The sequence below is a fragment of the Bemisia tabaci genome, unplaced genomic scaffold (genome assembly GCF_918797505.1).
Source record: "Bemisia tabaci unplaced genomic scaffold, PGI_BMITA_v3".
Classification (NCBI taxonomy): domain Eukaryota; kingdom Metazoa; phylum Arthropoda; class Insecta; order Hemiptera; family Aleyrodidae; genus Bemisia; species Bemisia tabaci.
In genome coordinates this window covers 218,617-245,265 of record NW_027311740.1, presented here as the reverse complement: position 1 = coordinate 245,265, position 26,649 = coordinate 218,617, and the positions used below count along the sequence as shown (strand labels likewise).

The window sequence follows — 26,649 nt, the reverse complement described above, 5'->3', positions numbered from 1 at the left end:
AAAATTTCAAGCTATGAAGTTTGCTTGTTTTTCTTCACAAAAATAAAAAAGCGGAAATTTTGAAACACCTCAATGAAGATACACAATTTCCCACTTTGACCTATGCAAGAAACTTAAGTCACCAATATTTTAACGTTCTTGTAAAAGACTGCGCAATTTCAGCTAAAAATAAATGTAAAATAGCTGAAAGGAAGGCTTTTTCTGTTCTTGAGCTTTAAGAAAAGCTCATTTAAAGTGGTTGAGCCTTTAGAGAAGTTATGCCTAAGCAGTTATGACTTTTCACTGAACTTAGTTTGACTCTCTTTGCACCGAGAAAATATCAACCATCTTATGTTTTTGACAATTTTACACTCTTAAGTTTTTTCTTCATATTTAAAAATTACGTAAGTTTTTAAAAAAATAGAAAACATAGGAGTGATTGGAGCATTTCATAGTGTCTTGTAGCACTCATACATCTTAATCTGAGACCTGATTTGGTGTCAAGTTTTTATCTAGAATACCTAGTTTACAAGCACAGCGTAAGTGAAGGGTCAATGTTAGGACGCTCTCAATGGGCGCTTATTATAAATAGCATGTACGTCTGACTCCAAATCATCATTCAAAGAGTTCAAGTAATCAGAATTCAGGTCCGACTTATAATTAGGCCTGGATGGCCGTTGATTATCAATGCCTGAGAAAAGTCGTCTTTGGTTGTCTATGCTATCTACATCAGAAAATAGTCTACGGTTGTCTTTGCTTTCTACATCAGAGAACAGTCTCCGATTGTCTTTGCTATCTACATCCGAGAGCATTCTCCTGTTATCTTTACTATCTACGTCGGAGAAAAGTCTTCGGTTGTGATTTTCTAGCTCTGCATAATGCCGTCTTTGATTATCTGGGCTGGTGAGGCCTTGTGGACTTGTTTTGAGCGTAGGGTCATTGTACCGCTGTGAGACAGACGTGAATTCACGGTGAGCGTTTACCACTTTGGTCAGCCTCGAGATAACCTCGAAATCAAGTGAAGAGCAATCCAAGCCCAAGAGGTTCGTAATTGTTCTCTTAAAATCCAATAGCTGAAAACAGATTGATTTAGTTTTTTAAAACTGACTCTTTAATTTTGACATGGTAAAAAGTAAAATGGAAATGCAACACAAGGCTCGGAAGCCTTAATCACACTCAATTAGAACAACAATTTCAGGAGGAATTTCAGAATCCAATTCAGATCTCTACATTAATTATATCAATATAATAGTTATCTATGAATAAAATTAAATAAAAATGTTCATCCATTCTTCCTCAGTACGCAGTAGCCCCCTCTTTCAACGCTGTGTATTACAGGGCAGACTCCACAACATCTAACAATTTTAAATATTAAATATTAATGCAATCTGCGTTTAACCGGATCTAGACTTAACCATAATCGTGGCTAGAAAAATTTTGTGGGAGGAGGGGGAAGGGGCCATTTACCTACTCTTTACAGGGGTATACTGATATACAACAACATACTTTCAAAACTTCTTTGCCCGCAGCCCACTCCTTCATTTTCTACATTGTTTTAATTTTTCTACAATTGCAGTTTTTGAAGAAAAAAATATGGAGAGATTAGAAAGTAATATGATCATACATACCGCATTTTCACGTGTTACAGACTCTGCCAGGCTTTGTTTAGTATTAATAAGATCTTCTTTCAGGACTTTGGTTTCTGTTTCCAAGAGACAGCGCTCTTGCTCTGCTGATTCGCATGTTGAATGGCACTGCAAAAATAAATAATATGAAATGAGTCATCGTTCACACAGTTTTAAGGCGATATAAGTTGTTGAAACTTATAGTGTGGAGCTAGTCCATTACTATATCTTAATAATTTGCCAACGACGGACATAACCTTTTTCCCATCCATTCAAATTGTTTTTAAAAGTTTTATGGATCAGTGTCATGGAGTAAAAGGATATCTGATTCCCATTTTTAGAAAAATTAAGTTAATGGTGCTATGAAAATTTCTGACATGTGTCTCTGACTCCATGTGTGGACAAAATTTGAGATCCCTACTTAGGATTAGCTACAAGATATGAAGTTCCAAAGCCAACAATTGACTTAGAGACCCGGAAAAAAAGGTGTTTTCACAAGAAATTGACTCGTGGGAATCCAAATTCGATGGTCCCAAAGCCCCAAAATTCTGCCTTCAAGGGATGCTCTGCCTTGAATGGTATGGACTTGCAACATTTTTACTTTTTACAACATAGATTTAATAGGCATTGAACTATCTCAACGAAAAACCGTTTTCTTATCAATTTGTTTTCTTCTTTTTTATGACAGAGAGAGTTTGCTTAAATCAACTCAAATTTGATATTATTGAAAAACCAAACGCTTAGGTGCGACCAATCAAACACCTCAATGAGAGAATTAAGAGAAATTATGTCTTTAAGGCTTCATTAACTATATTGGATTACCTGTTGTTTGAGTAGAGCCACTTTCCGTGCATATCTTGTTCTTAACATTTCAAGTTCAACGATCCTTTTCTGTAGCTCTTCGATTTTCTTCCCTCTTTCAATTGCAGTGACCTGATAAAAAAGAGAAAGTAACCTTGATTTAAAAAAAGAGGTTGGAGCATCTTGGAACAAAGTCGTTTCTTTGCTGTTGACATCATGGTGGGGAAAAAACTACTTTATTAAGAACTATTGATGAAATGTTAAATTAGAATTAAATTGTTAAATTTGCTTCTTGGGGGGTGAAGCAGAGTAAGATTAGGTCAGTTTTTTTCTGTTACACAGCGCATATGGATCACATTCTGCAATATGGAACCACTGATTCTGGCCCATTTTAGAAACAACATATATGCCATTGGTTTCCCTATGCAGAAAGGTGCTTTGATGGAAGAGTCAGAGATAGTAGTCCCTTATTGCAAAATGTAATCCATATACGTATGAAAAAGGTTTAATAACAAAAAGCTGTCCTGTCCTTTGAAAATTAATTACTCAAATTAACATTAATGCTCTGCTTCATTCCTTTTATTTTAAACAAAGGATTTTAACTTGAACTTTTCTAATAATCTAAGTAAAAAATATAGCAGCTGATTTTAATTGAAAGAATTTAAAATATTTAGAGAGGAGAGAATCACTTACAGCCGGATTTTTCGGTCAAATTTGGTCTAATTCTAAGTTACAATTCTTTCCTCTCGGTGAACACGATTTAGTTTTGAGCTTTCATTCATAAGCAGCTTTCTGGATACACAAAAGGTCAATCAAGTGGCAAATAGTAATGAACCATATCCAATGGAAGATAAAACATCCCGACAGATAATCCAAGCTGGGGCAGATAACCTGCTGATAGATTTTCTCCATTGCAGAAAATAGTCAAGCATTTGTCCCATTTGTCCTGCATTCAATTTTTGGCAGCAGAAAGTCGGTGTGGATTATTCGCAGACACCCTTGGTAGGTTTTGTTTTATATATCTTTACGGATAAGGAAAATACCTGATGAATTTGACATTGTAAATTAAAATCGATTTTAGTTGGTGATTTTAAATTTATTCATTGATTGGCTCATCCATAAACTTTGAAAATAAATAAAATGAATACCTTATAATTTGCTGCTTCAGCCAACTGAATTTTAAGATCATTGGATAAAGCTCTCGCTTCTGTCAACTGAAGTTGTAGTCTATCAGCTTGTTTTAGAAGTTTTTTGACTCTGAAAAGTTAAACAAATTAAGGGCACGAATTATTTTTTGCACAGTGTTCACCATAAAAATTTAGGTGCTTTCCCATGCAAGAAAATTCTAGACATTGTCTTCCCTCTTCGCAAAGCTGCATGAACATGATAACCGTGTAAAAATGTATTTATATCGGCTCCTTCAATGGAAACTTACCTGCAACAGCAGCACTTTTTGGGGTAGGTTTGAACTTTGTTATAGCGGCAGGTCATTTCCTTCTATATAATTACAAAATTTGAGAAGAACATTTAAAGTAATTGCGAGAGGAAAAAATCCTAGATCACAAAAAAATCTTGAGATTCAGAAGTTTCTATTGAAAATAAACGTAGAAGTCAAAATCCTCTCACTGAGCACCTGCAATGACGGCTCATTAGCTGTTAGATGAAAAATTAAGGAAAATCACATTTCTTAAGAAACTGTTCATTTCTGTCTAATGTTAAAAAAATATGATCAGTCCATTACACTCGCAGTATTTTTCAGCTAGAGCGGCAGCACTTCTAATTTCATCATACAGCATTCTTGATGTTTCACTGTTTTCAATTTTCCAATCCTTGTAAGTATTTTGTCAGTTCGTCATGAATGACAAGGAATGTAACTTGATTACGTAATAAAAACTCTCAGATATCCCAAAGTAAAAAGTGATTATTTTGTACTTCAAAATCTTGACCCAGAAACTAATTTGAACACCCTCTTCAGTATTGTACCTAATCTACATAGGCTGATCTCATCATGATCGCATGGGTACATAAAAAAAATAATTTCTTACTTTAAATTGGCTTCATCCTTCTCAGCTTCGAGCAGCGACCTCACTCGGCAACTATTTTCATGTATGTTTAATTTCCGCCTCAGCAGATCTAAGTGCAGATCTCTTCTTTGCAACTGGTCTCGCAAAGTTCGCACTCGCCGCTGAAGTTGGTAGACGACTGCTGTCTGAAAAATTATTTTTTACATGATAAGCGAGTAAAACAAAACACATTTTGAAAATGATTTGATTATGAGACAAACGTGAACAAAGATGTTGGATTTAGTTGGCACACTCTCAATCTGCAAGTCAGAATTTTAACCCTTCATACAAGAGCCTATCTGAATCTCTTTTCATACAATCTGAGTTGAGATGAACAATTGCTGGAACTTAGCATCATGAAACCCATTTTAAATTTTCAGAGCCCATTGCACAGATACTATCTTTGAGCTGCAAGCTCAATAATTTAGATGTGGCCACACTTCCTGGTGAATTTGTCACGGAATTTATTCATCATTTTAAAATTTCTTTCCCACTTAAAATCTGATAGATAGTATTCCATGCGAGGGAAATTGACTCTAGACAAGAATGAATTGTTTATTTTCCCACCCCAAGACATTAAAAGTGATGAAAAATTTTCTCCTAATCACTAGTAGTTTTTTATTTTGCTTCTCGAGTTTTGCTTGACAAAAAATCTGCTACCTTGTATACGAAATCCCTGACCCCCAAAAGCTTCCCAGGACTCCAGTCCTTGAAACTCCCCCGAAATGCGGTCTTATCTCTGGAAACGGACTTAATTGATTTTAAGCTATTCCCTCTCATGGTGGGAGTATAAAAGGGAATAAAATAAGGTGTAAAAAGTCAACTTTTGAACATTCTTGACAAGGTGGAATGGATGATTGAGCGACTTTGATACGTGTTTGAGCCTGTAATGTTTCTATACTAGTTGTGATGTTAACTTTATGTTAGTTGTGATGTCTCCTCTTAGTCAGCAGTTGATCTACTGGTTGACAGCTGTTGCTGAGACTCAAATCTAGAAAATCTAAACTATATAAGTACATAATATCTAACTACGACTTAAGCCATTGTAATATGTACATTATTATTAATGCAAAAACACATCATTGACGAATCAATTAACACGAGGATTAAGTCTAATAGAGGGAACAAATCTAGAAATCTTTTGAAAATAAAATACTGGTGCCTAAAAATAGATGTAAAGTATCAAAGCCATTGTGAGAGTGAATTCCATGCTGAGGGGAAAAATAAAAAGTGATTGAACCATTCAAAAAATTATATAAGAAAAGAGAATATTTCCTGTTCTTGACAGTAATAGAAGTAGAACTAGAAGATCTTTAAGAGAAGTCTGATTTTCACTTTAAATAATTGCCTTTATGATAACATTTTTCCTAAGCGTGAGAATTTGTAAGCAGGTGATAATACTTGGAGCAGTTTGTTTTCAGTTTGCGCAAATGTAAGCGTTTAAAATTCCTTTAACTCTTTCTTATTTGATTCCTCATTAAATTATGATTATGGTTAGTAGCAATCCCCAATAGTTCATTTCTAATCTTCTTTGTTTTTGAGGTGATGAAACTCATAAAACTCATGAATTTTCGGACGAAATTCAATGATCGTTTTGTGTTTATATTCTCGTAGAGATGAACTGTCCTCCAAATATTTTTTTCCCCTTACAATCGACCATATTTTGCTATTTTGCCCAAAAACCTATGCTACACGCATAAAAATCAAAACTATTTCCCTCCAAACATCCATCCTTTAGGCTCAGTAGCCAATAGATTAGCCAAAAGTAACTACTGAAATTTTAAAGCTCTTTAAGCAAGTGAATTTAAAAATGTAAGCAATATTCCTGGTTTCCAACGTAAATAGCCTAAATGCTTATTGTCATAATGAATTAACTAACTGACAAATATTTTTTTTTTGTCATTATTCAAGATAAGTCGTTATTTTCTGCAGTCAAATTTGTAAAGATTCAGAGTAAATTCCCTTTTTTTGGGCACTAATTACCGATTAGATTGTTACATTTCAAGAAACAAAAGCATTCACAACAAAATCTACTCCATGAATCAGCTACCGTCCAAAAGTTTTTGAATTTTCTTGCCATATTGCTATTAGGTGAACTAAATAATATTCCTTTACGTGACACATGTTTGGTAGCATACCAATTTAACTTAGATGTTTTCTTGGTGTGATGTTTGGCAAGGTTAAAAATTGTGCTTGTGAGCGTAAAAAATAACCATCAGAAATTAAGAATATCATTTACAGTGAGAGATAACTTTATCTCTATCGTTCGGTATATTTATGTACATTTTTTGACAGAAACGAATGACAGAGACAGAGAAAAGAAGCTTCTGAGCAGCGATATTGATTTGGTACACATGCAATCTTTCAACACAAGTACTTCTTACTTCACGCAACGGCAAATGATACAAATCGCAACAAGAACGTCCTCTCTTCAGACAGGGCAAACTTCCACAAGGATAGTTCAAAAGCCACTAAGATAAAAAAGTAAAACATCTCTGTTTACTTTCTTATAGAACATGACACGCACATATAGATACAGTCAGCTAAGTCCAAGAGCAACTGCCCAGAATATCCATTCCCAAACGTTTCTCCAAAAATTAATTTCTCCATGGGTAGGAAAGAATCCTGCAAACCTTTATGAGCAAAATATTTTCCCTGCTTAGTTCTCTGTTGTTTCTGTTAAGATTTACTTCCTACAAGGTAATGGCGCTTTGCAGATCCCCAAAGCAGGTATTATCCCTTGTGGGATATTTGAAGTGTAAAAAAAAAAGCGTTGAAAACCCAAATGAATATTGTAAAATACGTAATTATTAACCATTAGGAAAAAGTTCTTACTGACTGGGAGATTTCAAAGTGACCTTGGAATGGGCAACCTAAAAAGGTAATCTCTAGCTACACTGCGCTTTCACTTATTTCCATGGTTTGTAAAAGACGGCACAGACACAAATAAATATATCTAATCAAGGGTAATAGCACTGGCTGCCATACTTTTAAACTTTCAATGTTTCATTTCTTTGAATATACAAACTCTACTACTTCCTTTAGATACTTAGCTGTTAATTAAGAAGAAATTATGATACAACAGTAAATAAAAGGAGTAAAAATCGATGTATATTGATTGATAGACACTCCTAAAAGTAATTTGAAAATGGTGGGTGAGGGTAAGCTCTTCAAACGCACACATATTGTACAAAATGTAATTTTATAATACACAATCTTTTTACAGGCAGTAAAATGTACATAATTTTGACCGATGTTCCCTCACGGCACTTAACACAGATATTCAGCAATGGAAGTTAGTAAAAGTAGTGATTGACTTCTGACAACCCAAATTAAATAGATACTCTTCTTGACTCGTCATCACTTTCAAACTTAAGATAGAGAACTTGAAGGAAAAGAATCTGGAAAGAAGGATCCATCTGTTATACGCCACCTTACCTTGTCAACAATTTTATCGCTTTCTAAACGAGCAAGTTGTTCTGCTCTCACTAGTAAAGCATCTGTCCGATATTCATCACCAACATCTTTTGATATGTCATCAACGTTCAAAACATTTGAAAGTCTTTCCAGGAATGATACAAACTGAAACATTTATTAAAATAAGCGTTTCAGTGAAGTGGAGAGAAGGTAGAATTGAGCCAAATGCCCTGTGTACAACGGCTCAGAGGAATCATCCATTAAGAGATAACTAGAGTTTAAAAACTGAATTCTATAAAGTCACTAATATGAATTTTTAATATGCAGGTTCAGGTTTTAAAGAATGTACACAACCTTGTAAAGTTTAAAAAGAATGAAATATCGCCAAAAAAGTTTAAGTATAGTGTGACAATTGTTTCTTCAATGGATATGGATTAGAGGAACCCTTGTCCCCAGATGGTGCTTGCGACCCTTTCCGCAAGTTAATCTCCCTTAAGAACCAATCAATTATGGAACATTGGTAAAACACTATCAGAAAAAATTCGGAAGTGAAAACACTGGAAGCAGATGTTTATATTGAGTTTTTCACTAATTTTTATTTGGTAACACCTGAGGTATAGTCAGGAACATTGTTGGTTGAGAGAACATTTTTTTATTTGAAAAGAGTGAAGGGACTTACCACAGCTTTGTCTGTTTGAAGTTTATCTTTCACTGCCTCCAATGTTCGGATTTCATTTTCTAGGTGATTCAACTTAGAACCGCTGACAGCTTTCTCTTCCTCTAAGATCCGCACTCTTGTGTTCATTTCTTCCCAGAGCTCAGTTTTCTTGGCTAACTGATCATGCACGAAACACAATTTATCTCGTAATGACTCAATGCACTGCAAAAATCAGACAGATTAGTCAGCTTTACGAATAGAATGAAATTGTTACTTGCAATACAGTCTACGGTAGGTTACCTTGCAAGTTCTCTAATTTTTCTGTAATATAAGTGCCAGAAGAGTCGATTTTTTTCAGGGATCCTCGGGGAAAAAAAGAGACTTACAAAATGTGCAATTGACGTTAATCTCCCTTCTCTTCTTTGAAAATTTTGCTCATATTTCAATTATTAGTTGCATTTAAATGGACCACTAGACAAGGTACGAATTTAAACAATCTGATACATGTTTCTTGACAAGAATTTCACGTAGAACACGATTCACACAACGGAAATTACTGAAACCAACTCCTAACGAAGATATTAACGTTTTTATTTCACATTGGTTACAAGGAATTTGAACTGGCCGCCCACAAGAAACTCAAAGCTCTACGTGAGTCAAATCGCGCACTACAACAGTTTCAGCAAGCCTCTCAGTCGAGCACTGTTCATTTCCCACCATGTGTTGTTCAAACTATTAGCAATTTGCTATAGCTGAGCCAAAGCGTCAAGATGGATGTTGCCAGATTTTTATATCACAGAGACTGTTATGATAACGTTTAGCGTGCGATGTGAATCACTTAGAGCATTGAGTTTTCATGAGTGGGTGGTTTGAATTCAAGCATCAAGAATCATTAAATATCTTCGTAAGGAGTTAATTTTGGTAATTTTCGTTGTGTGTATTGTGTTTTACGTGAAATTTTGGTGAAGAAACATGTATCAGAATGCTGAAATTCGTACCTTATCTGGTGGTCCATTCTTAGTCTTTTGTGACAGCCAAATCATTGCAGAGAAAAAGGCTTAATCTGACCTTGTTGTTTGAATTTTAAAATTCAATGGCCAAAAAACGAGACCATGTATCTCTGTTTGCAACGTTGCAGAATTTCTGTTGCGCCTAATTAGTTTTTTTTTTTTTTTTTTTTTTTTTTTTTTTTTGAAAACTAGTTGACATGGGTTTTTGAAAATTTCCTTGATTTTCCTTCTCCGTTAGCAGGATATTCTGGATGAATTTCAATCCATACAGCTGGCTTCTTTCTCTTCAAAAAAACTAAAAAAGAAGCAAGAAATTGAAGCACTGCGATGGTGATACATGGCTTCGCACTTTGACCATCGACTTATAACATCAGTCAGCAATATAAAGAAGTTACTCCAGAGCAGAAGAGTGCTTAAATATTTTCATTTTATATTTAACAATTTTGGACTAATTGACTCCGTAAGGCCCTCTTACTTCAAAACAATCTGAAGATTTTACCAATCTACTTACGGATGATTTATCTTTATTTTCACCAAGGAGGTCTCTGATTCGCTCTTTGATTGAAAGCTCTGATGCTTCACAAAATTTTGTTGGTGTGCCAAGCATGATAGCGAGAGATTCCAGGACATGCCTTAGTTCATTTTGTACTCGAATTGTTTTTTCCTCGCTTTGACACAGATCACCTGAACAAATAAAACATTCCATTAGATATAAAGAGGGGACTTGAGGGAACATCATGAAGTAGCCAATTTAAAATGCAGAGCTGTAAAAATATAGGCGGAAGAACTGGATGAATTCAACTGAGCATGGGTTAGAAATAAGAATTTTTACCTTGCACGGAAATTCTTTACGATCTTGTTCATCCAGCAAAACTAAAAAACTCAGTGGTACTCAGTGTTACAGTTAAGGTGGCCCATGCAACATTTTTGTTACATAATTATATATGCACAACAACGAAAATAGAAAAATTCACGAAAGGCCTGAGCCCCTGGGCACACCCAAGTCAGAGTTTTGGCATACAACGAAAACCGTCCAAGGTAACAGACAATGATAGAGTAACCTCAACCAATTCCTCTTTGACTTTTTCCGCAGACTGACAAGCAATTGAACTTGGGGACCCATACAGATATTTCACAGTTTAATTGATTAATGCATACAAATATAAAAACGCAATGACTATTTAGATATACACAAAAATGAATTCATTTGTTGGTTTAATTTGTTCTTATCACTAAAATTCAAAAAATTGAAACTGTTAAATGTAAAATAACTGTACGCACCTTTTAAGTGAGTAATGGTGGCTTGCTGAGCAGCGATACTATCTGATGCTGTACCGAGGCTATGACTACAAAGAGAGAGCTTGTCTCGCAGTTGACACAGTTCTTTTTCCGTTAGTCTTTGTTGAGTTTCCAAATCTTCTTTTTCCTGTGGATAAAAGCGATAATTCAGTTATTTCTTTGACAAAAATCATCTATCATTCGACATTGGAGGGAATACCTTCCAATTCTATTTGATTTTTAAAGCTCTTTCGAGTCTAAAAATTCTTCTGATAAAAATTTTCGAAGTGGTTAAAGTCTTAATAAAGCTTGTTTTAATGCTTCCTCAGTTCAAAGACGAACATAATGGCCACACTGGTATTTAAATGTTAAGATAGGTATTGCTGGTTCCATACTTCCAGAGGGGCAAGAAATGAACAAATTCCAAATAAAACGACAAGACTGATTGTCTAAGTTTCATTGCTAAACTATAGATGGAGAACATTCAGCCTGGAAAAACAAGAGTTGAGGTTCAGTGCTATTTGCAGTAGAACTTTATGGTTTTATTTTCCTTGTTAAAAAAATGAAAATTAGTACCTAATAGGTGCACTAACAAGATAACAAATTTCAAAAATACTCACTTTCCGTAATCGCTCCAGTTCGATAAGATGCGAAGCAGCCTGTCTCTGCAAGTTCTCTTTGTCCATCAGAGCTCGGTTCAATGCATTCCGGCTTTCACGCAGTTCTATTTCCACCGTTGCCAATGAATCGCTCAGACTTGAAGACTTGATCCGCGTCTTGGTGTGGTCTTGCACGAGATCAGAAACTCGGTCGATGAGTGCATCATTGGAGTGGCTCTCTGCTCCTTCAATTCCGAGAGCATTAGACAAACGCCGAAGAAAATCTGCCATTGTTTTTTGCGCCATTTCTTTCTGTTGTTCCTCAGCGTTGCACTCCAACTCTAAACGACTGACTCGATGTTCAAGATCTTTGGCCCGCTCCTCTTGATGCCTACATTCTCTTTGAAGTGTCTGGAAGGCCATTTCACTTCGACTATTCATGTTGTTCAAATTCCGTTCTCTCTCCTCAAGCTCCTGTGGAAACGAGTTTGTAACATGAAACTTTTTTTTTCCTTGTGCAAAAAAAGAAAAAGAAAAAAACAAGAATAGGCTGAGACCCTATCCAATAGAGCAATGGCTGAAGTTGAAAAATGCTTTCTTTAAATTGCAACGATGTAAGTCTTCGCTCATGTTTCATTTTTTCAACAAAAAACGAACCAAAGTTTCCATTGAAATTTTCTGAGAATTGTTTTTACTCCTTCTTGAATAAATCACACAAAATTGCAAGGAAACATTTTGATCAGTTTCCCTTGAAGAAAATAAAACATAATCAGAGACTTTTAAACTTTACAATTGAGATATGCATTTTTTGCATACGGCCATTGATATTCATAGATTATCTGAATGTAGTAATTCTTGATCTTTGAATATATCCTCTTTCAACCATTAAAATATATTGAAAATTCTACTAAAAGCAAAAAAGGACGGGTTCTCATGCAGTCCAATGCCATGAAAATTGAACATTATTGCATAAATGGGGCCATATGACAGTCTCCAAATGAAAAATGAAACACATTTTCAACGCGTAACCTGCAGATATGACTCGGGGAAATGCTTACCTGGATTCGTTTTCGAAGACTGGCAATGATAGCATTCTGTCTAACTGCTTGTTCCTTAAGTTGTTCTGTTTCAGCTTGGAGTTCCATAACTCTTTGATCACGACTCCTCAACTGAGTTTTCATATCCTGAAGCTACAACAATTGACCGAAGTATAAAGTATTAATTTCGTTCAGTACATGCCTTGACAAACTTTGAAATTAACAGTTTTTAATATAGCTTTTGAAGCCTTTTTAACTTTCTTTTAATAATTATCTTTTTGCAAATGTTTGGTGCCAGCTTCAATTCCTTCCCCCCAACTATTCCTTTAATTTTAAGATAATATTTTTGGCCAATGATAACACAAATTTATGCTTCAGTTTTCTTCTTTTCTCGTTCTTTATCTTTTCTTGGGTATTTGTTAAAAGAGGATGTCCATCTAATCAAAGGCTTAGTTAATAAAGCCATTGTTTTCTGAAAAGGAGTGAAAAAATTGGTATAGGTAACTATTGTATCTTTTGATAGGTCTTGGGTCAAGAATGTGAGTAATTGGGTGATATCTAGGCTCTTTTTCATGCTCCATAACATGAAGAAGAGAAAAGTACGACCAACAACCACGATCATGTGGATTGCATTTTGCAAAAAGTAACCAGTAGCATTCCAATGTCGTAAAATTGTGCAACCTATCTTACCTTAAGAATATAAACTGATTATTTTAACAAGTTGTATCTTTACTCCCAATAATATGTAAACTCAAGATAAAAATTACCTTTGTAAATTTTATTTTTTGCACGATTTCAGTAATTTTACTGCAGGAATGTAGTAAGTTGTACAATCCCTGCAATATTGAAATGCTCTTGGTTCCTTCTTTCAAAATGCAATCCATGTGATAACTTCAGGCATACAGCATCAGGCATACTTTGTTGCATTGCCAATGAGTTTTAAACAAATGACAAGGAATTTTAAATTTGACCCACAATAATCTTGATAAGTAAGTATTCCATTGTAGTTGGAAGAAATATTATTATTGTTATGGCAAGCTGCTGAAGCTTTGGATTAACTGTGACAGAATGGAGTCCTTACTTACCTCTGTGAATAAGCGGTCCCTTTTGTACTGGAGGGCTGCCAGTTCACTTCGCAAGGCTGCCGTCATTTCGTGGTCGTTTAAATCTTCATCTCGGTTCATCTGGAAAAAATTGAGAGATATTTGAGAGGTAAGTCAAAACGAAGGGAGACTCCATACAATGAAGCAGCACGTTGTTTGCACGTGACAAATTCTAGAGGTATGAAATTCAATAAGTCATCTTCCACTCTTTCTGCATCAATGTTTCATAAAGAAATAAAACAAACTTTTTCCTTTTCTTTATGGTGCGCACGTTCAAAAATAAACGTAGCTACATGAGAGTGCCTCTTTAGATATCTACTTCAGGCAAAATTGGTAACAGCCACATGGCCGCCCAAAGTAAAAACCCTATACTTACTTCCATTCAACATATTTTTATTTTTTTCTGACAAAATCCTGTTTCACGAAGAAACTGACAAATATTCATCCTTTATGTTTTCTAGACAACTTTGGAGTTCCAATGGGAACTCAAAATGAAAAAAATAAAGCCTTATAGCGATTATGTAATGGAGCAGCATCAGGGTGTCTACTAAAACAGACTGGCCAAAAATCAGTATTTTTACAGTAATTTTTCAGTACATTCTCAAGAAATTCAGTACTTTTTCAGTACCTCCAATTGATGAAATTCGAAAAATTTCAATCTCTCGCTCAAATTGCGCCAAAAATGACAAAAAATGAAAAACAATTCCGGACCTTCTTGCGAAATTGCCGCACTTTTTCAGTACTTCCGGACCGCCCTTTAAAAATCAGAACTATTTCTGGACTTTCCGGAAAGTCCGGACTTGTAGACACCCTGAGCACTACGTGTTGAAATAAATATAAAAAAGTCGGAATGGAGTTAAGGCGTTTTCGCTGTGAACGGCAGCATAGGCAGCCGACAGGGGCACGTGTCTGGTAGGTGCACGGAAAAGCTGTGAATCGCGGAGAAGTGGAAATCGCGGATAATTGGACATCACGGATAATCGAAAATCGCGAACAATCAGAAATCGCGGATGAGTGGAAATCGCGGATAAATGGAAATCGCGGATAATCGAAAATCGCGGATGATCGGAAATCGCGGATAGTCCGAATATGCTACTTGACCAAGGATAGTAATTAGAAAAACTTATTTCAAAATATTATACAGAATCACTTTGTTAAATGGACTTATTTATGCTGAAAACAAACTAGGTTGCATGCAAACCGTATGCACATAGTTCCTTTGAGCATGAATTCGTCCAGATATTCGTCCTTTTGGCATATATTCGTCCGGAGTTAAGGCGTTTTTGCTGTGGACCTCAGCATAGCAGCCGACAAGGGCACGTGTCTGGTAGGTGCACGGAAAAGCTGTGAATCGCGGATAAGTGGAACTCGCGGATAATTGGACAACACGAATAATCGAAAATTCCGAACAATCAGAAATCGCGGATAAGTGCAAATCGCGGATAATTGAAGATCAGCATAGCAGCGCGGCAGCATAGCAGCCGACAAAGGCACGTGTCTGGTAGGTGCACGGAAAAGCTGTGAATCGCGGATAAGTGGAACTCGCGGATAATTGGACAACACGAATAATCGAAAATTCCGAACAATCAGAAATCGCGGATAAGTGCAAATCGCGGATAATTGAAGATCAGCATAGCAGCGCGGCAGCATAGCAGCCGACAAAGGCACGTGTCTGGTAGGTGCACGAAAAAGCTGTGAGGTTGGAGGGGATGAAGGGGGGTGTACTCACACAATTTGACACTGATTTTCCAGTTCAAAAGGTCAGTGGAACACTGAAGAATAGATGGAAACATCACATCATCACATGGACGAAAATCCGACCGTACGACAGCCCCTGCGGCTGATTAATTGTCCGGAGCGCATTCCGGGAACGCACCGCGAAGGGAGGGGAAAGCGGCCGACGGAGGGGTTGAATTTCAGATCTGAGCCGAACACAGATTGAAAGTGAATGAAATGAAATTGATGATTGTTCATTGATCGGGCGGAGGATTCCACGATTGCGTGTGACAAACATAACGGGGAGGCACGCGCTGCGGCGGGGGCACGGGGGGTCAGACAGGCACCTGGATTTCGTTTTTTAGGGGACGTTAGGCCGAGATATTCCATACCAGCACAGAGTCGATACAGTCGTGCGAGTCATATGGCGTATAACCTAAATCTGAACCTCGCATTGCATCGCCGCTCGCCGGGAAGACTAACGACCTCGGCTTACGATTCTTCGGCCGCGCCGCGCCGCACAGAGAGCTTATTTTACAGTGTTTTTTTAAGATTTTTTTCTGATATTGGAAATAGTATAAAAATAACATACTAAAAGCTTATAACTCCGTTCATACAAAACCTTAAGGTTTTAAAAGTGGTTTCATTGGTTTCCTCGTGAAATATTCTTCTATCGACACCCCTTGACATTGAAAATGTGACGAAATCATATAAATGTATATAAACACATAATAATCGTATGAATAAACATCAAAATTTGCAGTTTCAGTAAACAAATTTGTGTCCGACCTCTCTAACGGAGAATTTGCAAGCACATTTTTTATTCCTTCACCTGAAAGTGCTTCAAGAGCCGATTTTACAGTATTTTTTACAATTTTTTTCTGACATGGGAAATACTATAAAAATAGATTTAAAAGTGAGAAAATGCATCGCCTAGTGACGTCATCTGGCGGCATTCCCCATTTAAACACACGTATTTTAGCAGATTAGATCATTTTGTCATAGCTTTTTTAATAACTGTTTAATTCATGAACCAAAGGTATCCTCGAGTTCGATTCAATCAGTAATTTCCCTTTAAACACGAAATTCATCAAATTTCAGACACCTGCAAATTCTCAATTTGAGAATTTGCAGATGTCTGAATTTTGATGAACTCCGTATTTAAGTAGAAACTACTAAGTGAACTGAACACGAGGGTACCCTTGGTTCATGAATTGAACAATTATTGGAGAAGGTATGACGAAGTGATCGAATCTACTAAAATACGTGTGTTTAAATGGGAAATGCCGCCAGATGACGTCACTAGGCGCTGCATTTTCTCACTTTAAATGTTATTTTTATACTATTTCCCATATCTAAAAAAAATTGTAAAAACTTCTGTAAAATCAGCTCTTGAAGCACTTTCAGGTGAAGATATAAAAAATGTGCATGCAAATTCTCCATTAGAGAGGTCGGACACAAATTTGTTTACTGAAACTGCAAATTTTAACGTTCATTCATACGATTATTATGAGTTGATATACATTTATATGATTTCGTCACATTTTCAATGTCAAGGGGTGCCGATAGAAGAATATTTCACGAGGAAACCAATGAAACCGCTTTTAAAACCTCAAAGTTTTGTATGAGCGGAGTTATAAGCTTTTAAAGTTTCTAAATTTTGTCCGACTTCCCCCATCGACTCGATCCGCTGTGCGCCGAGGCGAGGGATCCGGGGGACGGGGGTTTCGACCGTCTCGTCTGGATTGCAGTTATGATTGCTTCCAAGCATGCTGACTTGCGGCCACTCGCCGGGGTGTTTCTTTGATTTTAACGGGTCTCTTCATCTTGGTGATGAGCGCCAGGGTGTCCGTTTTCTTCTAGGGATCGTGATTTCGGAGGGAAATGGGAACACGGGTTGGAGATTGGGATGTTTGTGTTGTTTGAGTGAGTCGGGAGAAAAATATGAGTTTCAATATTTGCAGGATACGATTCTCGTGATTTCTCATTTGGCAGGGTCTCCATCGGTCGCGGTAACTGGAATCGGAGCTACCGCGGATAATTGGAAATCGCAGATAATTGGAAATCGCGGTTAATGGAAAATTGTGAACAATCAGAAATCGCGGATGAACGGAAATCGCGGATGATCGGAAATCGCGGATAAGTGGAAATCACGGATAATCGAAAATCGCGAACAATCAGAAATCGCAGATGAACGGAAATCGCGGATAAGTGGAAATTACGGATAATCGAAAATCGCGAACAATCAGAAATCGCAGATGAACGGAAATCGCGGATAATCGAAAATCGCGGATAATCGAAAATCGCGGATGATCGGAAATCGCGGATAGTCCGAATATGCTATTTGACCAAGAATAGTAATTAGAAAAACTTATTTTACATCGAATCACTATTTAATCACTTATTTATTCTATATTTTTTATCATTTAATATTACATCGAATCACTTTGTTAAATGGACGTATTTATGCTGAAAAAAAAACTGGGTCGCATGCAAACCGTATGCACATAGTTCCTTTTGGCATGAATTCGTCCAAATATTGGATAGAAGTGTAATGATTAGTTAAAAATTAATACAGTTCACCTTAGAATAAAATTAAGGTTACTACGGCAAACTTCATCTCTGGAAGACATTTATTGAGGAAGTTTGCGACGTAGAATCGCAACGTTTCTGTTATGCGATCTTTTCCATTCGTTTGAAGAGAGTGTTTTTCAGGGCTGAAAAGATTGACTCCAAAAGTTCCCTTATACCTCTAAGAAAAAAGCCACCTAAAAATCCGCGGATGATCCGAATTGCGTATAACTGAGTCGCGGATAAACGAGCCACGCCATATTGCGCCAAATTTTCCCTTTCACATCGCAGATTTCGCCAGTTATGGTATGTCTCTTGCTCAACACCGCGAAAGAACTTTGGTAAAGACTTTATTGGGGGGCGGGTGAGGGGGGGATTTAGTGTGCTAGACTTCTTCGGGATAACTATGTAGGTACAACTTTTTTCCATTTCCATCGATCTCAACCCAGAGAGCACAAAAACACAAAAATTCAAGCATGTTCGGAAGGCGGACATTGCAGTCATGAGTAGTCATGACTCTTTTACCCTTCTTTATTTTCTTTTCTCGCTCCTGGAAAATTGCAGAGTTACTGCTTTAAGATTCATGCAGGTAAGAAAAAGAAGAAGGATAAAAAGATCATCACGTTTCATTCACTACTGAGACATAACGTTCAAAGAAGTTCGCTCGATGGATGCAACATGAATGCTAACGCCTTTGGATGCGACTATTCGTGCTCAGTGGATGTCCGTGTTGCATATTTACACATTTGAAGGCACTTGGACGGCTTTGAGCTTAACAACTTGCAGAAGTCACAAAAAGGTATGATCAAAAGTCTTTGGCGATATGTTGTTCTCACGATTTGAGAAAGTGAAAGTATCTTTTTTGGTAATATAGCCCCCTAGAGGACTGCCGCGGATAGCAAAATTTAATTTTATCATATTCTGTGACTTTTCCCTGACTTCTAATGAGAGTCCCTGGCTTTTTTACGATAGCGTAAAGGCACTTAAGTAATGTCATAATATGATCGAAAAGTTGGCTTAACAACGCGATCAGCTGGCCAGTTGCGGACCCAATTTTAACGTGGAACCCAGCTCCACAAACTATTCCCTGACCTTTGACGAAATTCCCTGACTTTCCCCTGAATTTTCCCGGTCGAGTTGCATTTCCTGACTTTTCCCGGTCGCTAGCCACCCTGCGCGGAATATTTTAAACACAAATTCTGGAATAATTGAATTTCCTCGTTCCCTGATGCTCCCTCAACTTTTGGATATTTTGAATTCCTCGATGTTCCTCATGAACTCCGAGACTTTCCCCATGGATTCTATGCCTTTTTCTGTCTTCCCAGGTTTCTTAGACGGCCGTACCTAAGCCATACTAAAAATGATCAGGGTTACCACAAAATTTAGAAAATGAAATTTCCTGACACTTCCCTGATTTCCCTGGCACATTTTGGTGAAAAACCTTGATAATTGAAGATATGACAGGTGGCTAAGAAGACATGCATAATTGAAAATAGTTTTCAAGCATTTGTTGTCCGAAACATCAAACCCATTCTAGAGACCAAATAAAGGTGATTCAACATATTTTCCCTGACATTTTCGTCATTTTCCCTGACAATTCCCAGTTTTCCCGGCATTCCCTGACTGTGGCAACCCTGATTACCTCCGCGTCTATCTATACCAGGGTTTCCACAGAATTCAGCAAATGAAATTCCCTGATTTCTCTCGCACGGTTTGGTTGAAGATATGACCGGTGGCTAAGAAGACATAATTGAAAATAGTTTTCAAGCAAAGTTCGTTGTCCAAAACTTCAAACCCATTCTAGAGAACAAATAGAGGTGATTTAACATGTTTTCCCTCACATTTCCCGGATTTCCCTGACTTTATAAAATTCCCTGACATTTCCCGGTATTCCCTGACTGTGGCAACCCTGAATGGTGCGAAAACATGAATGTGATTGATGAGCTAACCTGGAAACTTTGGGTGTTGGAGGCGACGCTGTCTCTGAGGTTGTCTTTGAGACTATCCTTGCACAAGATTTCGTAGATCTTCCAGTCCTCCTCGGTGTTTCCCTCGCGAGCGGCCGCGGCTGGGCCCGCGGTCGGATTGGCGGACGTCGACGTCGCGTTGCGGCTAGGGCGGACGTTGTCCATGCCGCCCTCTCCTCCTCCTCCTCTCTCCTGACGAGAGACCGAACATTCCTCCGTGTCCGATGTCCCTGGCCTGTTCATCTATTTCCCAGATTTCAGCTCAGGGCATCGTCACCATCGCAAACGGATCCTGGAAAGCACTGAAAGAAGCTTTGAAGCCCAATGGACCACTAGACATATCGACGGTGAAACTACCAAACCACGTATCTCGGTTTACGACGTCGCAGACTTCCCGTCATACTTTATTTTTTAAATAGAAAACTACTCAACGGTAATTCTTTAAAACTTTCGTGATTTTTCTTCTATGTGCGAGGAAAATTCTGCAAAAACTTCAAGGAATCATGTCCATTTGTTCGCCTTTAAAAAAATAACATAGTTGCGGAGATTTTTAGACACCGCAAACGAGTTATGTGATTGCCGACTTGCACCGTCGATATACAACTCGCCTAACTACGGCAGTTAAAATTTGTACTTGGAAGACTCTTAAAAAATTGTTAAAATTTACGAGGAAGGAAACCCCTTTGGAAATTTGTTTACGTAAAATTTACGAGAGGCAAAATAAAAGGGGAAAAAATGTTTTAAGACTCTTCAAGAAAACGTGATTTTATGAAGTAAAATTTACATTAAAATTGAGTGTATCATTTTTAAGAGTTCTTTTTAAAAAAATTATTTTTGAAGGTTTTCGGAGATTTTTCCACTCACACAATAGAGACGATCAGTAATTTAAAGTGAACAATCTAGAGGGCAAAACAGACAGGAGTTACTGCCACAAACATAGGTACCTACGTCCTCTCTTTCTCGCGTAGACCAAAAATTCATGATATTTTTCAACTTCTCGATTATTCCTGATGCTTGCTCTTCTACTAAAAGTCTAGCAATATGACCCACCCCTGACTCCAAGGCTCTCTACAACTGTGTTGGTAAACGTTTTAAGTCAAATGAGTACACGTTTCTCTGGAGTCTAAGTTTAAAAGTATGTTGTCATAACCTTTACTGGCGGGTGGATTTACCTCGTCATGCCCGTTATTGATTTTCCTTCATTTAATTTTGACGTCGAGGATTAGTTTCAGCGAAGAAACAGAATCTTTTGTGAGCGAGCGGCATTACGTGCTGAAGTTGAGCGTTCCTTCAATCCGATAGCTATGCAATTTGAGCTACGAGGGACGAAGCGTTATACCTAATCTCAGAACGCAAGCTTTGTTGAAGAAGTTAGGTTCTGTTGTTCCGGCGGGGTTGACGCGCCCCTAGAGGCTTTTTATGCAATAATGCGCACTTCCTCGGAAAAAGAGTCGACAAAATCCAAAATCAGAATGTGACAGGGCCGGATTTAGGATTTTTGAGTCTATAGGTTTAGTCTGTGGCGCAGCCCCCTTCCCCCCCTGAAGTGCACTTCCTCGGAAACGGGGGAGGGGGGGGTGGTGTTAACAAGGTGAAATTTACCAGTGGAGGAGGGAGTCCGAGGGGCCCCTCTTGATAAAATTTGAATTTTTAAAAGCAATTTAAGACGTTTTTTTGCCTCACATTATGATAGAAAAGAAGAAAAAAGGGCTCCGCAATTCGTAAATGTACCGATGACCGAAATGCGAAACCTCCTATCTCCTGCAATCTTCCTGTCATACCTTATTGTTCCGTTGGAAAACTATTTAACGCAATTTCTTGAAAACTTCTCGATTTTTTTTACCTCCGTTAGTAGCATATTCTTTATTATCGAGCAATATACTGCCATGCTACAGAAAAACGCCGTAGAAGCCTTTAAACGTTGCCATAATTTCCTTCAAATTTTCGGATAATTTTCCTCAAAATTTTAACTAAAATATCCGAATATCTGTAAAAATTTCTCGGCTTGTTTCTCTTCAAAAAATTAAACTAGGAGTGGACATTTTGAAACGCCGCAGTGGAGGCACGCGGTTTCGCACTGAGCAACGAGAAACAAAGGAAAAAACTGTGTCGGAAAAAAAGTAATAAGTTCATGTTAAGAGGGAGGAAAGAAAACTTTACGGCACCCCTTGTAGCGCGCGCCTAGTGCGCCTAATGCTAAATCCGGCCCTGGTAAGTGGTGAGTGGCAGAAAGAGAGTCTGCACCTACCTACAAATCAGCGCGAGGGACTCCGATAAAAACTGGCTCATGGAGAACGAAGAAGAGGCAAGATGACTCGCAGCGTTCCAGGCTCGGCCGGGCAGGCCTTCCGGGCTACGGAAAAACCAAACGTAAACGCGGAAAACACGGCGGAAGAAAAACTACTCGACGCATCGCACGATTGACGCTCGCAAAAGGAGGTCATCGAATCGTTACTTATTCACGATTCAATTCCTCCGGCGCGGGACGGCACGGCCGAGTCGATGTGGCAACCTCGCGACGGGGAGGAGGCGGAAAAGTTGAGTCGTCGACACGCACAAGCTCCAACTTACAACCCCCCGCCCCTCCCGGGAGGGCGGGAAATCGGACGGATCGCCGGAGCGAGGAAAAACGACTCGCGATTGCATGGCAGGACGGCTTCCCGAGCGCACGTCCGATGGAGCGTTTTTCATTTTCAACTTCCGATGGGAGTGGAGGAAAGGAAGCACATGACTCCCTTCGTCGACCCTTGAAACTTCGAATGTTTTAAAAATGTTCTTGTTTAAATGGATTACATTTCGCAATAGAGAACCGCAATTTCTGGGTCATTTTAGAGACAGCATAGGATCGCATTCAGCAAAAAGGAACCAGCGCGATTACAGCGTTGTAAAAACACTGCTTCTTCACGATTGGATATGCAAAAAGGAATCAGGATCATTGCAATGATGCTAAGATTGTGCTGCTTCACCCATTTCAATATGATTATTGATATCCTGAAAAAATATAAAATTTACATGGTAATTTCTTTCCTAAATTTGCAGTTTCAGGGAGGAAAATAGGAACCATTCAAAGAGAATCGGAATTTCCTTCCTAGATAAAAAAAGCTGCACAATCGTAGCAATATTGCTATGCTCCTGGTTCCTTTTGGCAAAATGCAATCCAATTATCTGAAGAATCTCCCGGAACAGCAAATAGTTTTGGCTTCCCACCGAAAACTTGTTGATTTTAAATAAAAATAATGTGAAAAGTTTCATATTGTACATATATTAGCAGGGCCGGATTAAGGGGGTGGCCACATGGGCCGCGGCCCATGGCGGCAAAATTAGGGGGCGGCAAATTTTGCAATTTTTTTTAATGCAGGTACAAACAAATCGGATTCAGAAAAAAATTACTAACAAGAAGAGGTGACAAAATCTCTCGTTTCCTGAGAGTTCATTAATTTCTAATTTTGTCGTATTTCGGTGATACAAAAGACTGCGCACCTTTAATTAGTTGAGTTAAGAGAGAAACCAAACACGTAATTTGGCCCGGAGCGGCGCGGCGCAAAGAGAAATGATGACGAGGACTTGAGATGAAAAGGAGAAGCCCTCGACGCGGCGGTCGGCATGTAACACATATTAGCGCCTACGAGACTGCATGAATACTTCACGCATTGCGTCAAACACAGTACGGTCAACAGCGGTCGGCGCGGCGTGAAACGCACAGTGCCTACAAGACTACATGAATACTTCACGCATTGCGCCAAATACAGTGTGGTCAGCACGGCGGCGGAAGTTAAAATTATTAAACCGCCTTTATGTTTGTTCTTTCTTAATTTTTTAGTTTATTTCTTAAAAATGAAAGGCCTTGTCCCCACAGAGATAGGTTTACGGAACTGAAGTTTCGCGCGAAGTTCCGTGGACTTTTGTTAGTAGTGTTGACAGGGCTTACGCAAAAAATGTGTCCAACACGAGTGAACGCGTCTGATGCACTCTTCTCCCTTCGGCACGTTCACTTGATGGTTTTTATTGATGTTTCAAAATGAATGAGAAGAGGACGGCAAAATACAGGTGGCCCATGGGCGGCAAGTAGGTAAATCCGGCCATGTACCTATATTAGGTATTTCTAAAAGAAAAGGAGAAGTTGCACGATTTTGAAAACACTGTAATTGCGCTGGTTCCTTTTGGCTTAATGCGATCCATAGGTATATGCCATTGGTTTCCCTAGGCAAAAAGGTGCATTTATGGAAGAGCCAGAGATACCTAGTGGTTTTATGTTGTGAAATGTAATCCAGATGAACTCCTTAACGTTCGTGACGAACTGACCGGAGGGATAAATAATTTCGATGGCTAAATTGCGAGACCACGTATCTCCCTTGCGATGTTTCAAAAGCTCTGCTCCTATTTTCATTTTTGGAGGGAAACAAGTCGACTAAACTGCCGTGCTACGGAAAAACGCCGTATGAACTTTCGAGAGTTGCCGAATTTCCCCGAGTCAAACTTGTATTTTTGGGAGAGGTTAAGAATACTTTTCCTTGAAATTTTCAGATATTTTAGTTGGAATTTTGAAGAAAATAATCTGAAAAATTTGCGGGAAAATATTCACAATTTTCCAAAAAAGTTCGTTCTTCATTGACGGGAATATGGCAACGTCTGAGGAATTATATGGCGTTTTTCCTTAGAATGACAGTATGTAGCTTGAAAATACGAAGTACTCTGCTGATGGAGAAAAAAAATCTAGGAAGTAATTAAAAAGGAAGTTGACTAGTTTTCCAAAGGAAAATTAAAGTATGACTGGCAGGCTGATTGTTGAAAGTGATAGACGAAGCAATAGACGAACAGCACATAGGGAGTATGCAGCAATCCTATCGGTTGAAATGCTTGGTTCCTACAGACTAAGGGAGAAAATGATGGTCTAACAATAGGGTCTCTCGTGGGTTGCCATTAGTTAGTCTATTATCCACCTTCTTTGTCTATTGCAGCCACCCGCTTCCACCAATAGCATCCCTCCATATACCTTTTTTCTTCTTTTTATATAGCTTTGTCCATCAATTTCAACAATCAGCCCGTGGAAATCTGCAATGTCACGAACGGAGATACGTGGTTTTGCACTTCAGCCATGGATTTGCAGATGTCTTAAGTCTGATGAATTTCCAGGTCCCTTCTAATTCCTTGAGTTTTCACGGTTTTCTAGATGCGGGTAAACCCTGATTTAGTTAGTAATTGACTTACGGCGATCCCTCCGTCTAAGAAGTTCCTGATTTAGGTACTCTTTCCTTCACTATTTTTTTCAAGTAAATTAAATTCTCAAACCGCCCTATCTTTGTGCAGCGACAACATATGTATGCAATGAGCGACACATTTTATTATCACGGGCGGAAAATATTGAAGGCGCTTCGGAATTTTCAGTAGCTATGAATGCAACAATTCGAGTCCTCCGAATGTCAATTTTGCATACCCAAAAAATCGCAGGCGCTCTGGTTTTCTTGGGCACAACGTATGGCTGCACACTTGTTAGTTCTCAAGGGTTTTCTACGTCGCATTTGCAATCGTGCTTACCATGAGATCGTCGAAATTCGAATGAATCGAGTAGTGCCATGGCAGCGTTGAGAAATTGTGAAATTTGAGGACATTTTATTGGTAATTTTGCGGGGTTGACATCAGCGATGCCTTTGTGAAAATGTTCTTGGTGGCAAACTGCACCATTTGGAAACGCTTCTGTGATGCGACTTTGATGATGATGAAACCCCGAGGATTTCATGGTGAACGCAACTGTGAATGCAACGTGGGAGGCCCTTGAGAGCTAATAACCGCAGCCATACTTTGCCGGTTGCACTCAAGAAAACCAGAGCACCTGCAAATTTTGGTGTGTGCAATAATTGCAACACGTATATCCTGAGAACACGAATAGTTGCATCAACACCTAGCCACTGAAAAAACCTGGAGCGCCTTTAACTTTTACCGCTTGTGATAATGAAATTTGTTTAACAGTGTGTGTGACAAAATACTTAATGCATTCATATTTCAGCGTTGCAAGCAAAAAGAACGGTTTGAGTATGTAATCAAATTGAAGAAAAGAAATGAGTAAATCGATGCAACTTTTAATAAAATGGAGAATATTCATGCGGCAATTATTAGCCTGACTTTGTCAGCAATTACACGCTTAACCTTTAAATTTTCTCCTTTAATTGACTTCGAAATATATAAAAATCATAATCGATCAATGATTTACTTTCTACAGTAAGTGGCTGCGTGACCAAACAGTGAAATTTGCAGGAACGTTGTTGGCAAAAACGCGACCTAATTCAATCGCCGCTGTTTGCAGGGTAACAAGTTTTCTTGGATTTAAAAATTCCCTTTCTTTTAAGATATTTTGAACGAACAAGTCCATGGTTTTTCAGTGTTTGTTTGTTTGTGTTTTTTTTTTTTGGGGGGGGGGGGGTGGTGCATGGTTTTCGATAAAAAAAAAAAATAAATAAAATAAAATAATTCGATAAAATAATTTCCTGAGGCATGGTAAAATGTTTTAAGAGAATAACTTTTATAAATTCTGATTTTTTTGAACAACCTGATGCATAATCCACCCCTCGGCTGACAAAAGGGTGTAATTATAGTCGGAAGTGGGCCTGGGACAGTATTGAGTTAAATGGACGACAGGTTTCAACTCGAATTGTAGTTACGTTCTCATGTTAGGAAGGCGAAAAATCTACGCACTTAAAAAAAAGAGCAATATGCATTGCAACGTTTACATTCTGATTTTGTTTCTAGAAAAAAAAGACCACTCGACACTGTTTCTCAAAATTATAAAGGAACATCCCTTACAAGGTGACAAACATTCTTAGAAAATCC

General features: G+C 38.2%; 1 protein-coding gene across 4 annotated transcripts; it reads right to left on the bottom strand.

The window, feature by feature from the left end:
* Positions 1-117: 117 nt before the first annotated feature.
* On the bottom strand, positions 118-26,630 carry LOC109033052 (coiled-coil domain-containing protein 170). 4 transcript variants are annotated; one of them, XM_019045475.2, is made up of 15 exons: positions 22,073-26,630; positions 19,807-20,126; positions 13,553-13,651; positions 12,489-12,620; positions 11,452-11,904; positions 10,835-10,979; positions 10,065-10,237; positions 8,565-8,765; positions 7,907-8,050; positions 6,853-6,939; positions 4,451-4,614; positions 3,554-3,662; positions 2,427-2,537; positions 1,608-1,733; positions 118-1,052 (listed from the first exon to the last, which is right to left on the bottom strand). In XM_019045475.2, exons 2-15 carry the CDS (start codon positions 20,065-20,067, stop codon positions 537-539), a joined length of 2,721 nt encoding a protein of 906 aa, XP_018901020.2. In that variant the 5' UTR covers positions 20,068-20,126; positions 22,073-26,630; the 3' UTR covers positions 118-536. The 4 variants fall into 4 exon arrangements, with proteins under 4 accessions (XP_018901020.2, XP_072161801.1, XP_072161800.1 ...); XM_072305700.1 differs by having other exon boundaries at positions 19,807-20,116; XM_072305699.1 differs by having other exon boundaries at positions 19,807-26,630.
* Between the last annotated feature and the right edge of the window lie 19 nt (positions 26,631-26,649).

Bases quoted from the DNA above. Each gene is read 5' to 3' on its own strand.
- LOC109033052 (XM_072305699.1), bottom strand. From the start codon at position 20,067: ATGAACAGGCCAGGGACATCGGACACGGAGGAATGTTCGGTCTCTCGT. The intron at 13,652-19,806 runs GTTAGCTCATCA...AATTTTTTCCAG, and splicing joins CCAACACCCAAAGTTTCCAG to ATGAACCGAGATGAAGATTT. The intron at 6,940-7,906 runs GTAAGGTGGCGT...TTTTTATCTTAG, and splicing joins GCGATAAAATTGTTGACAAG to TGGCTTTTGAACTATCCTTG.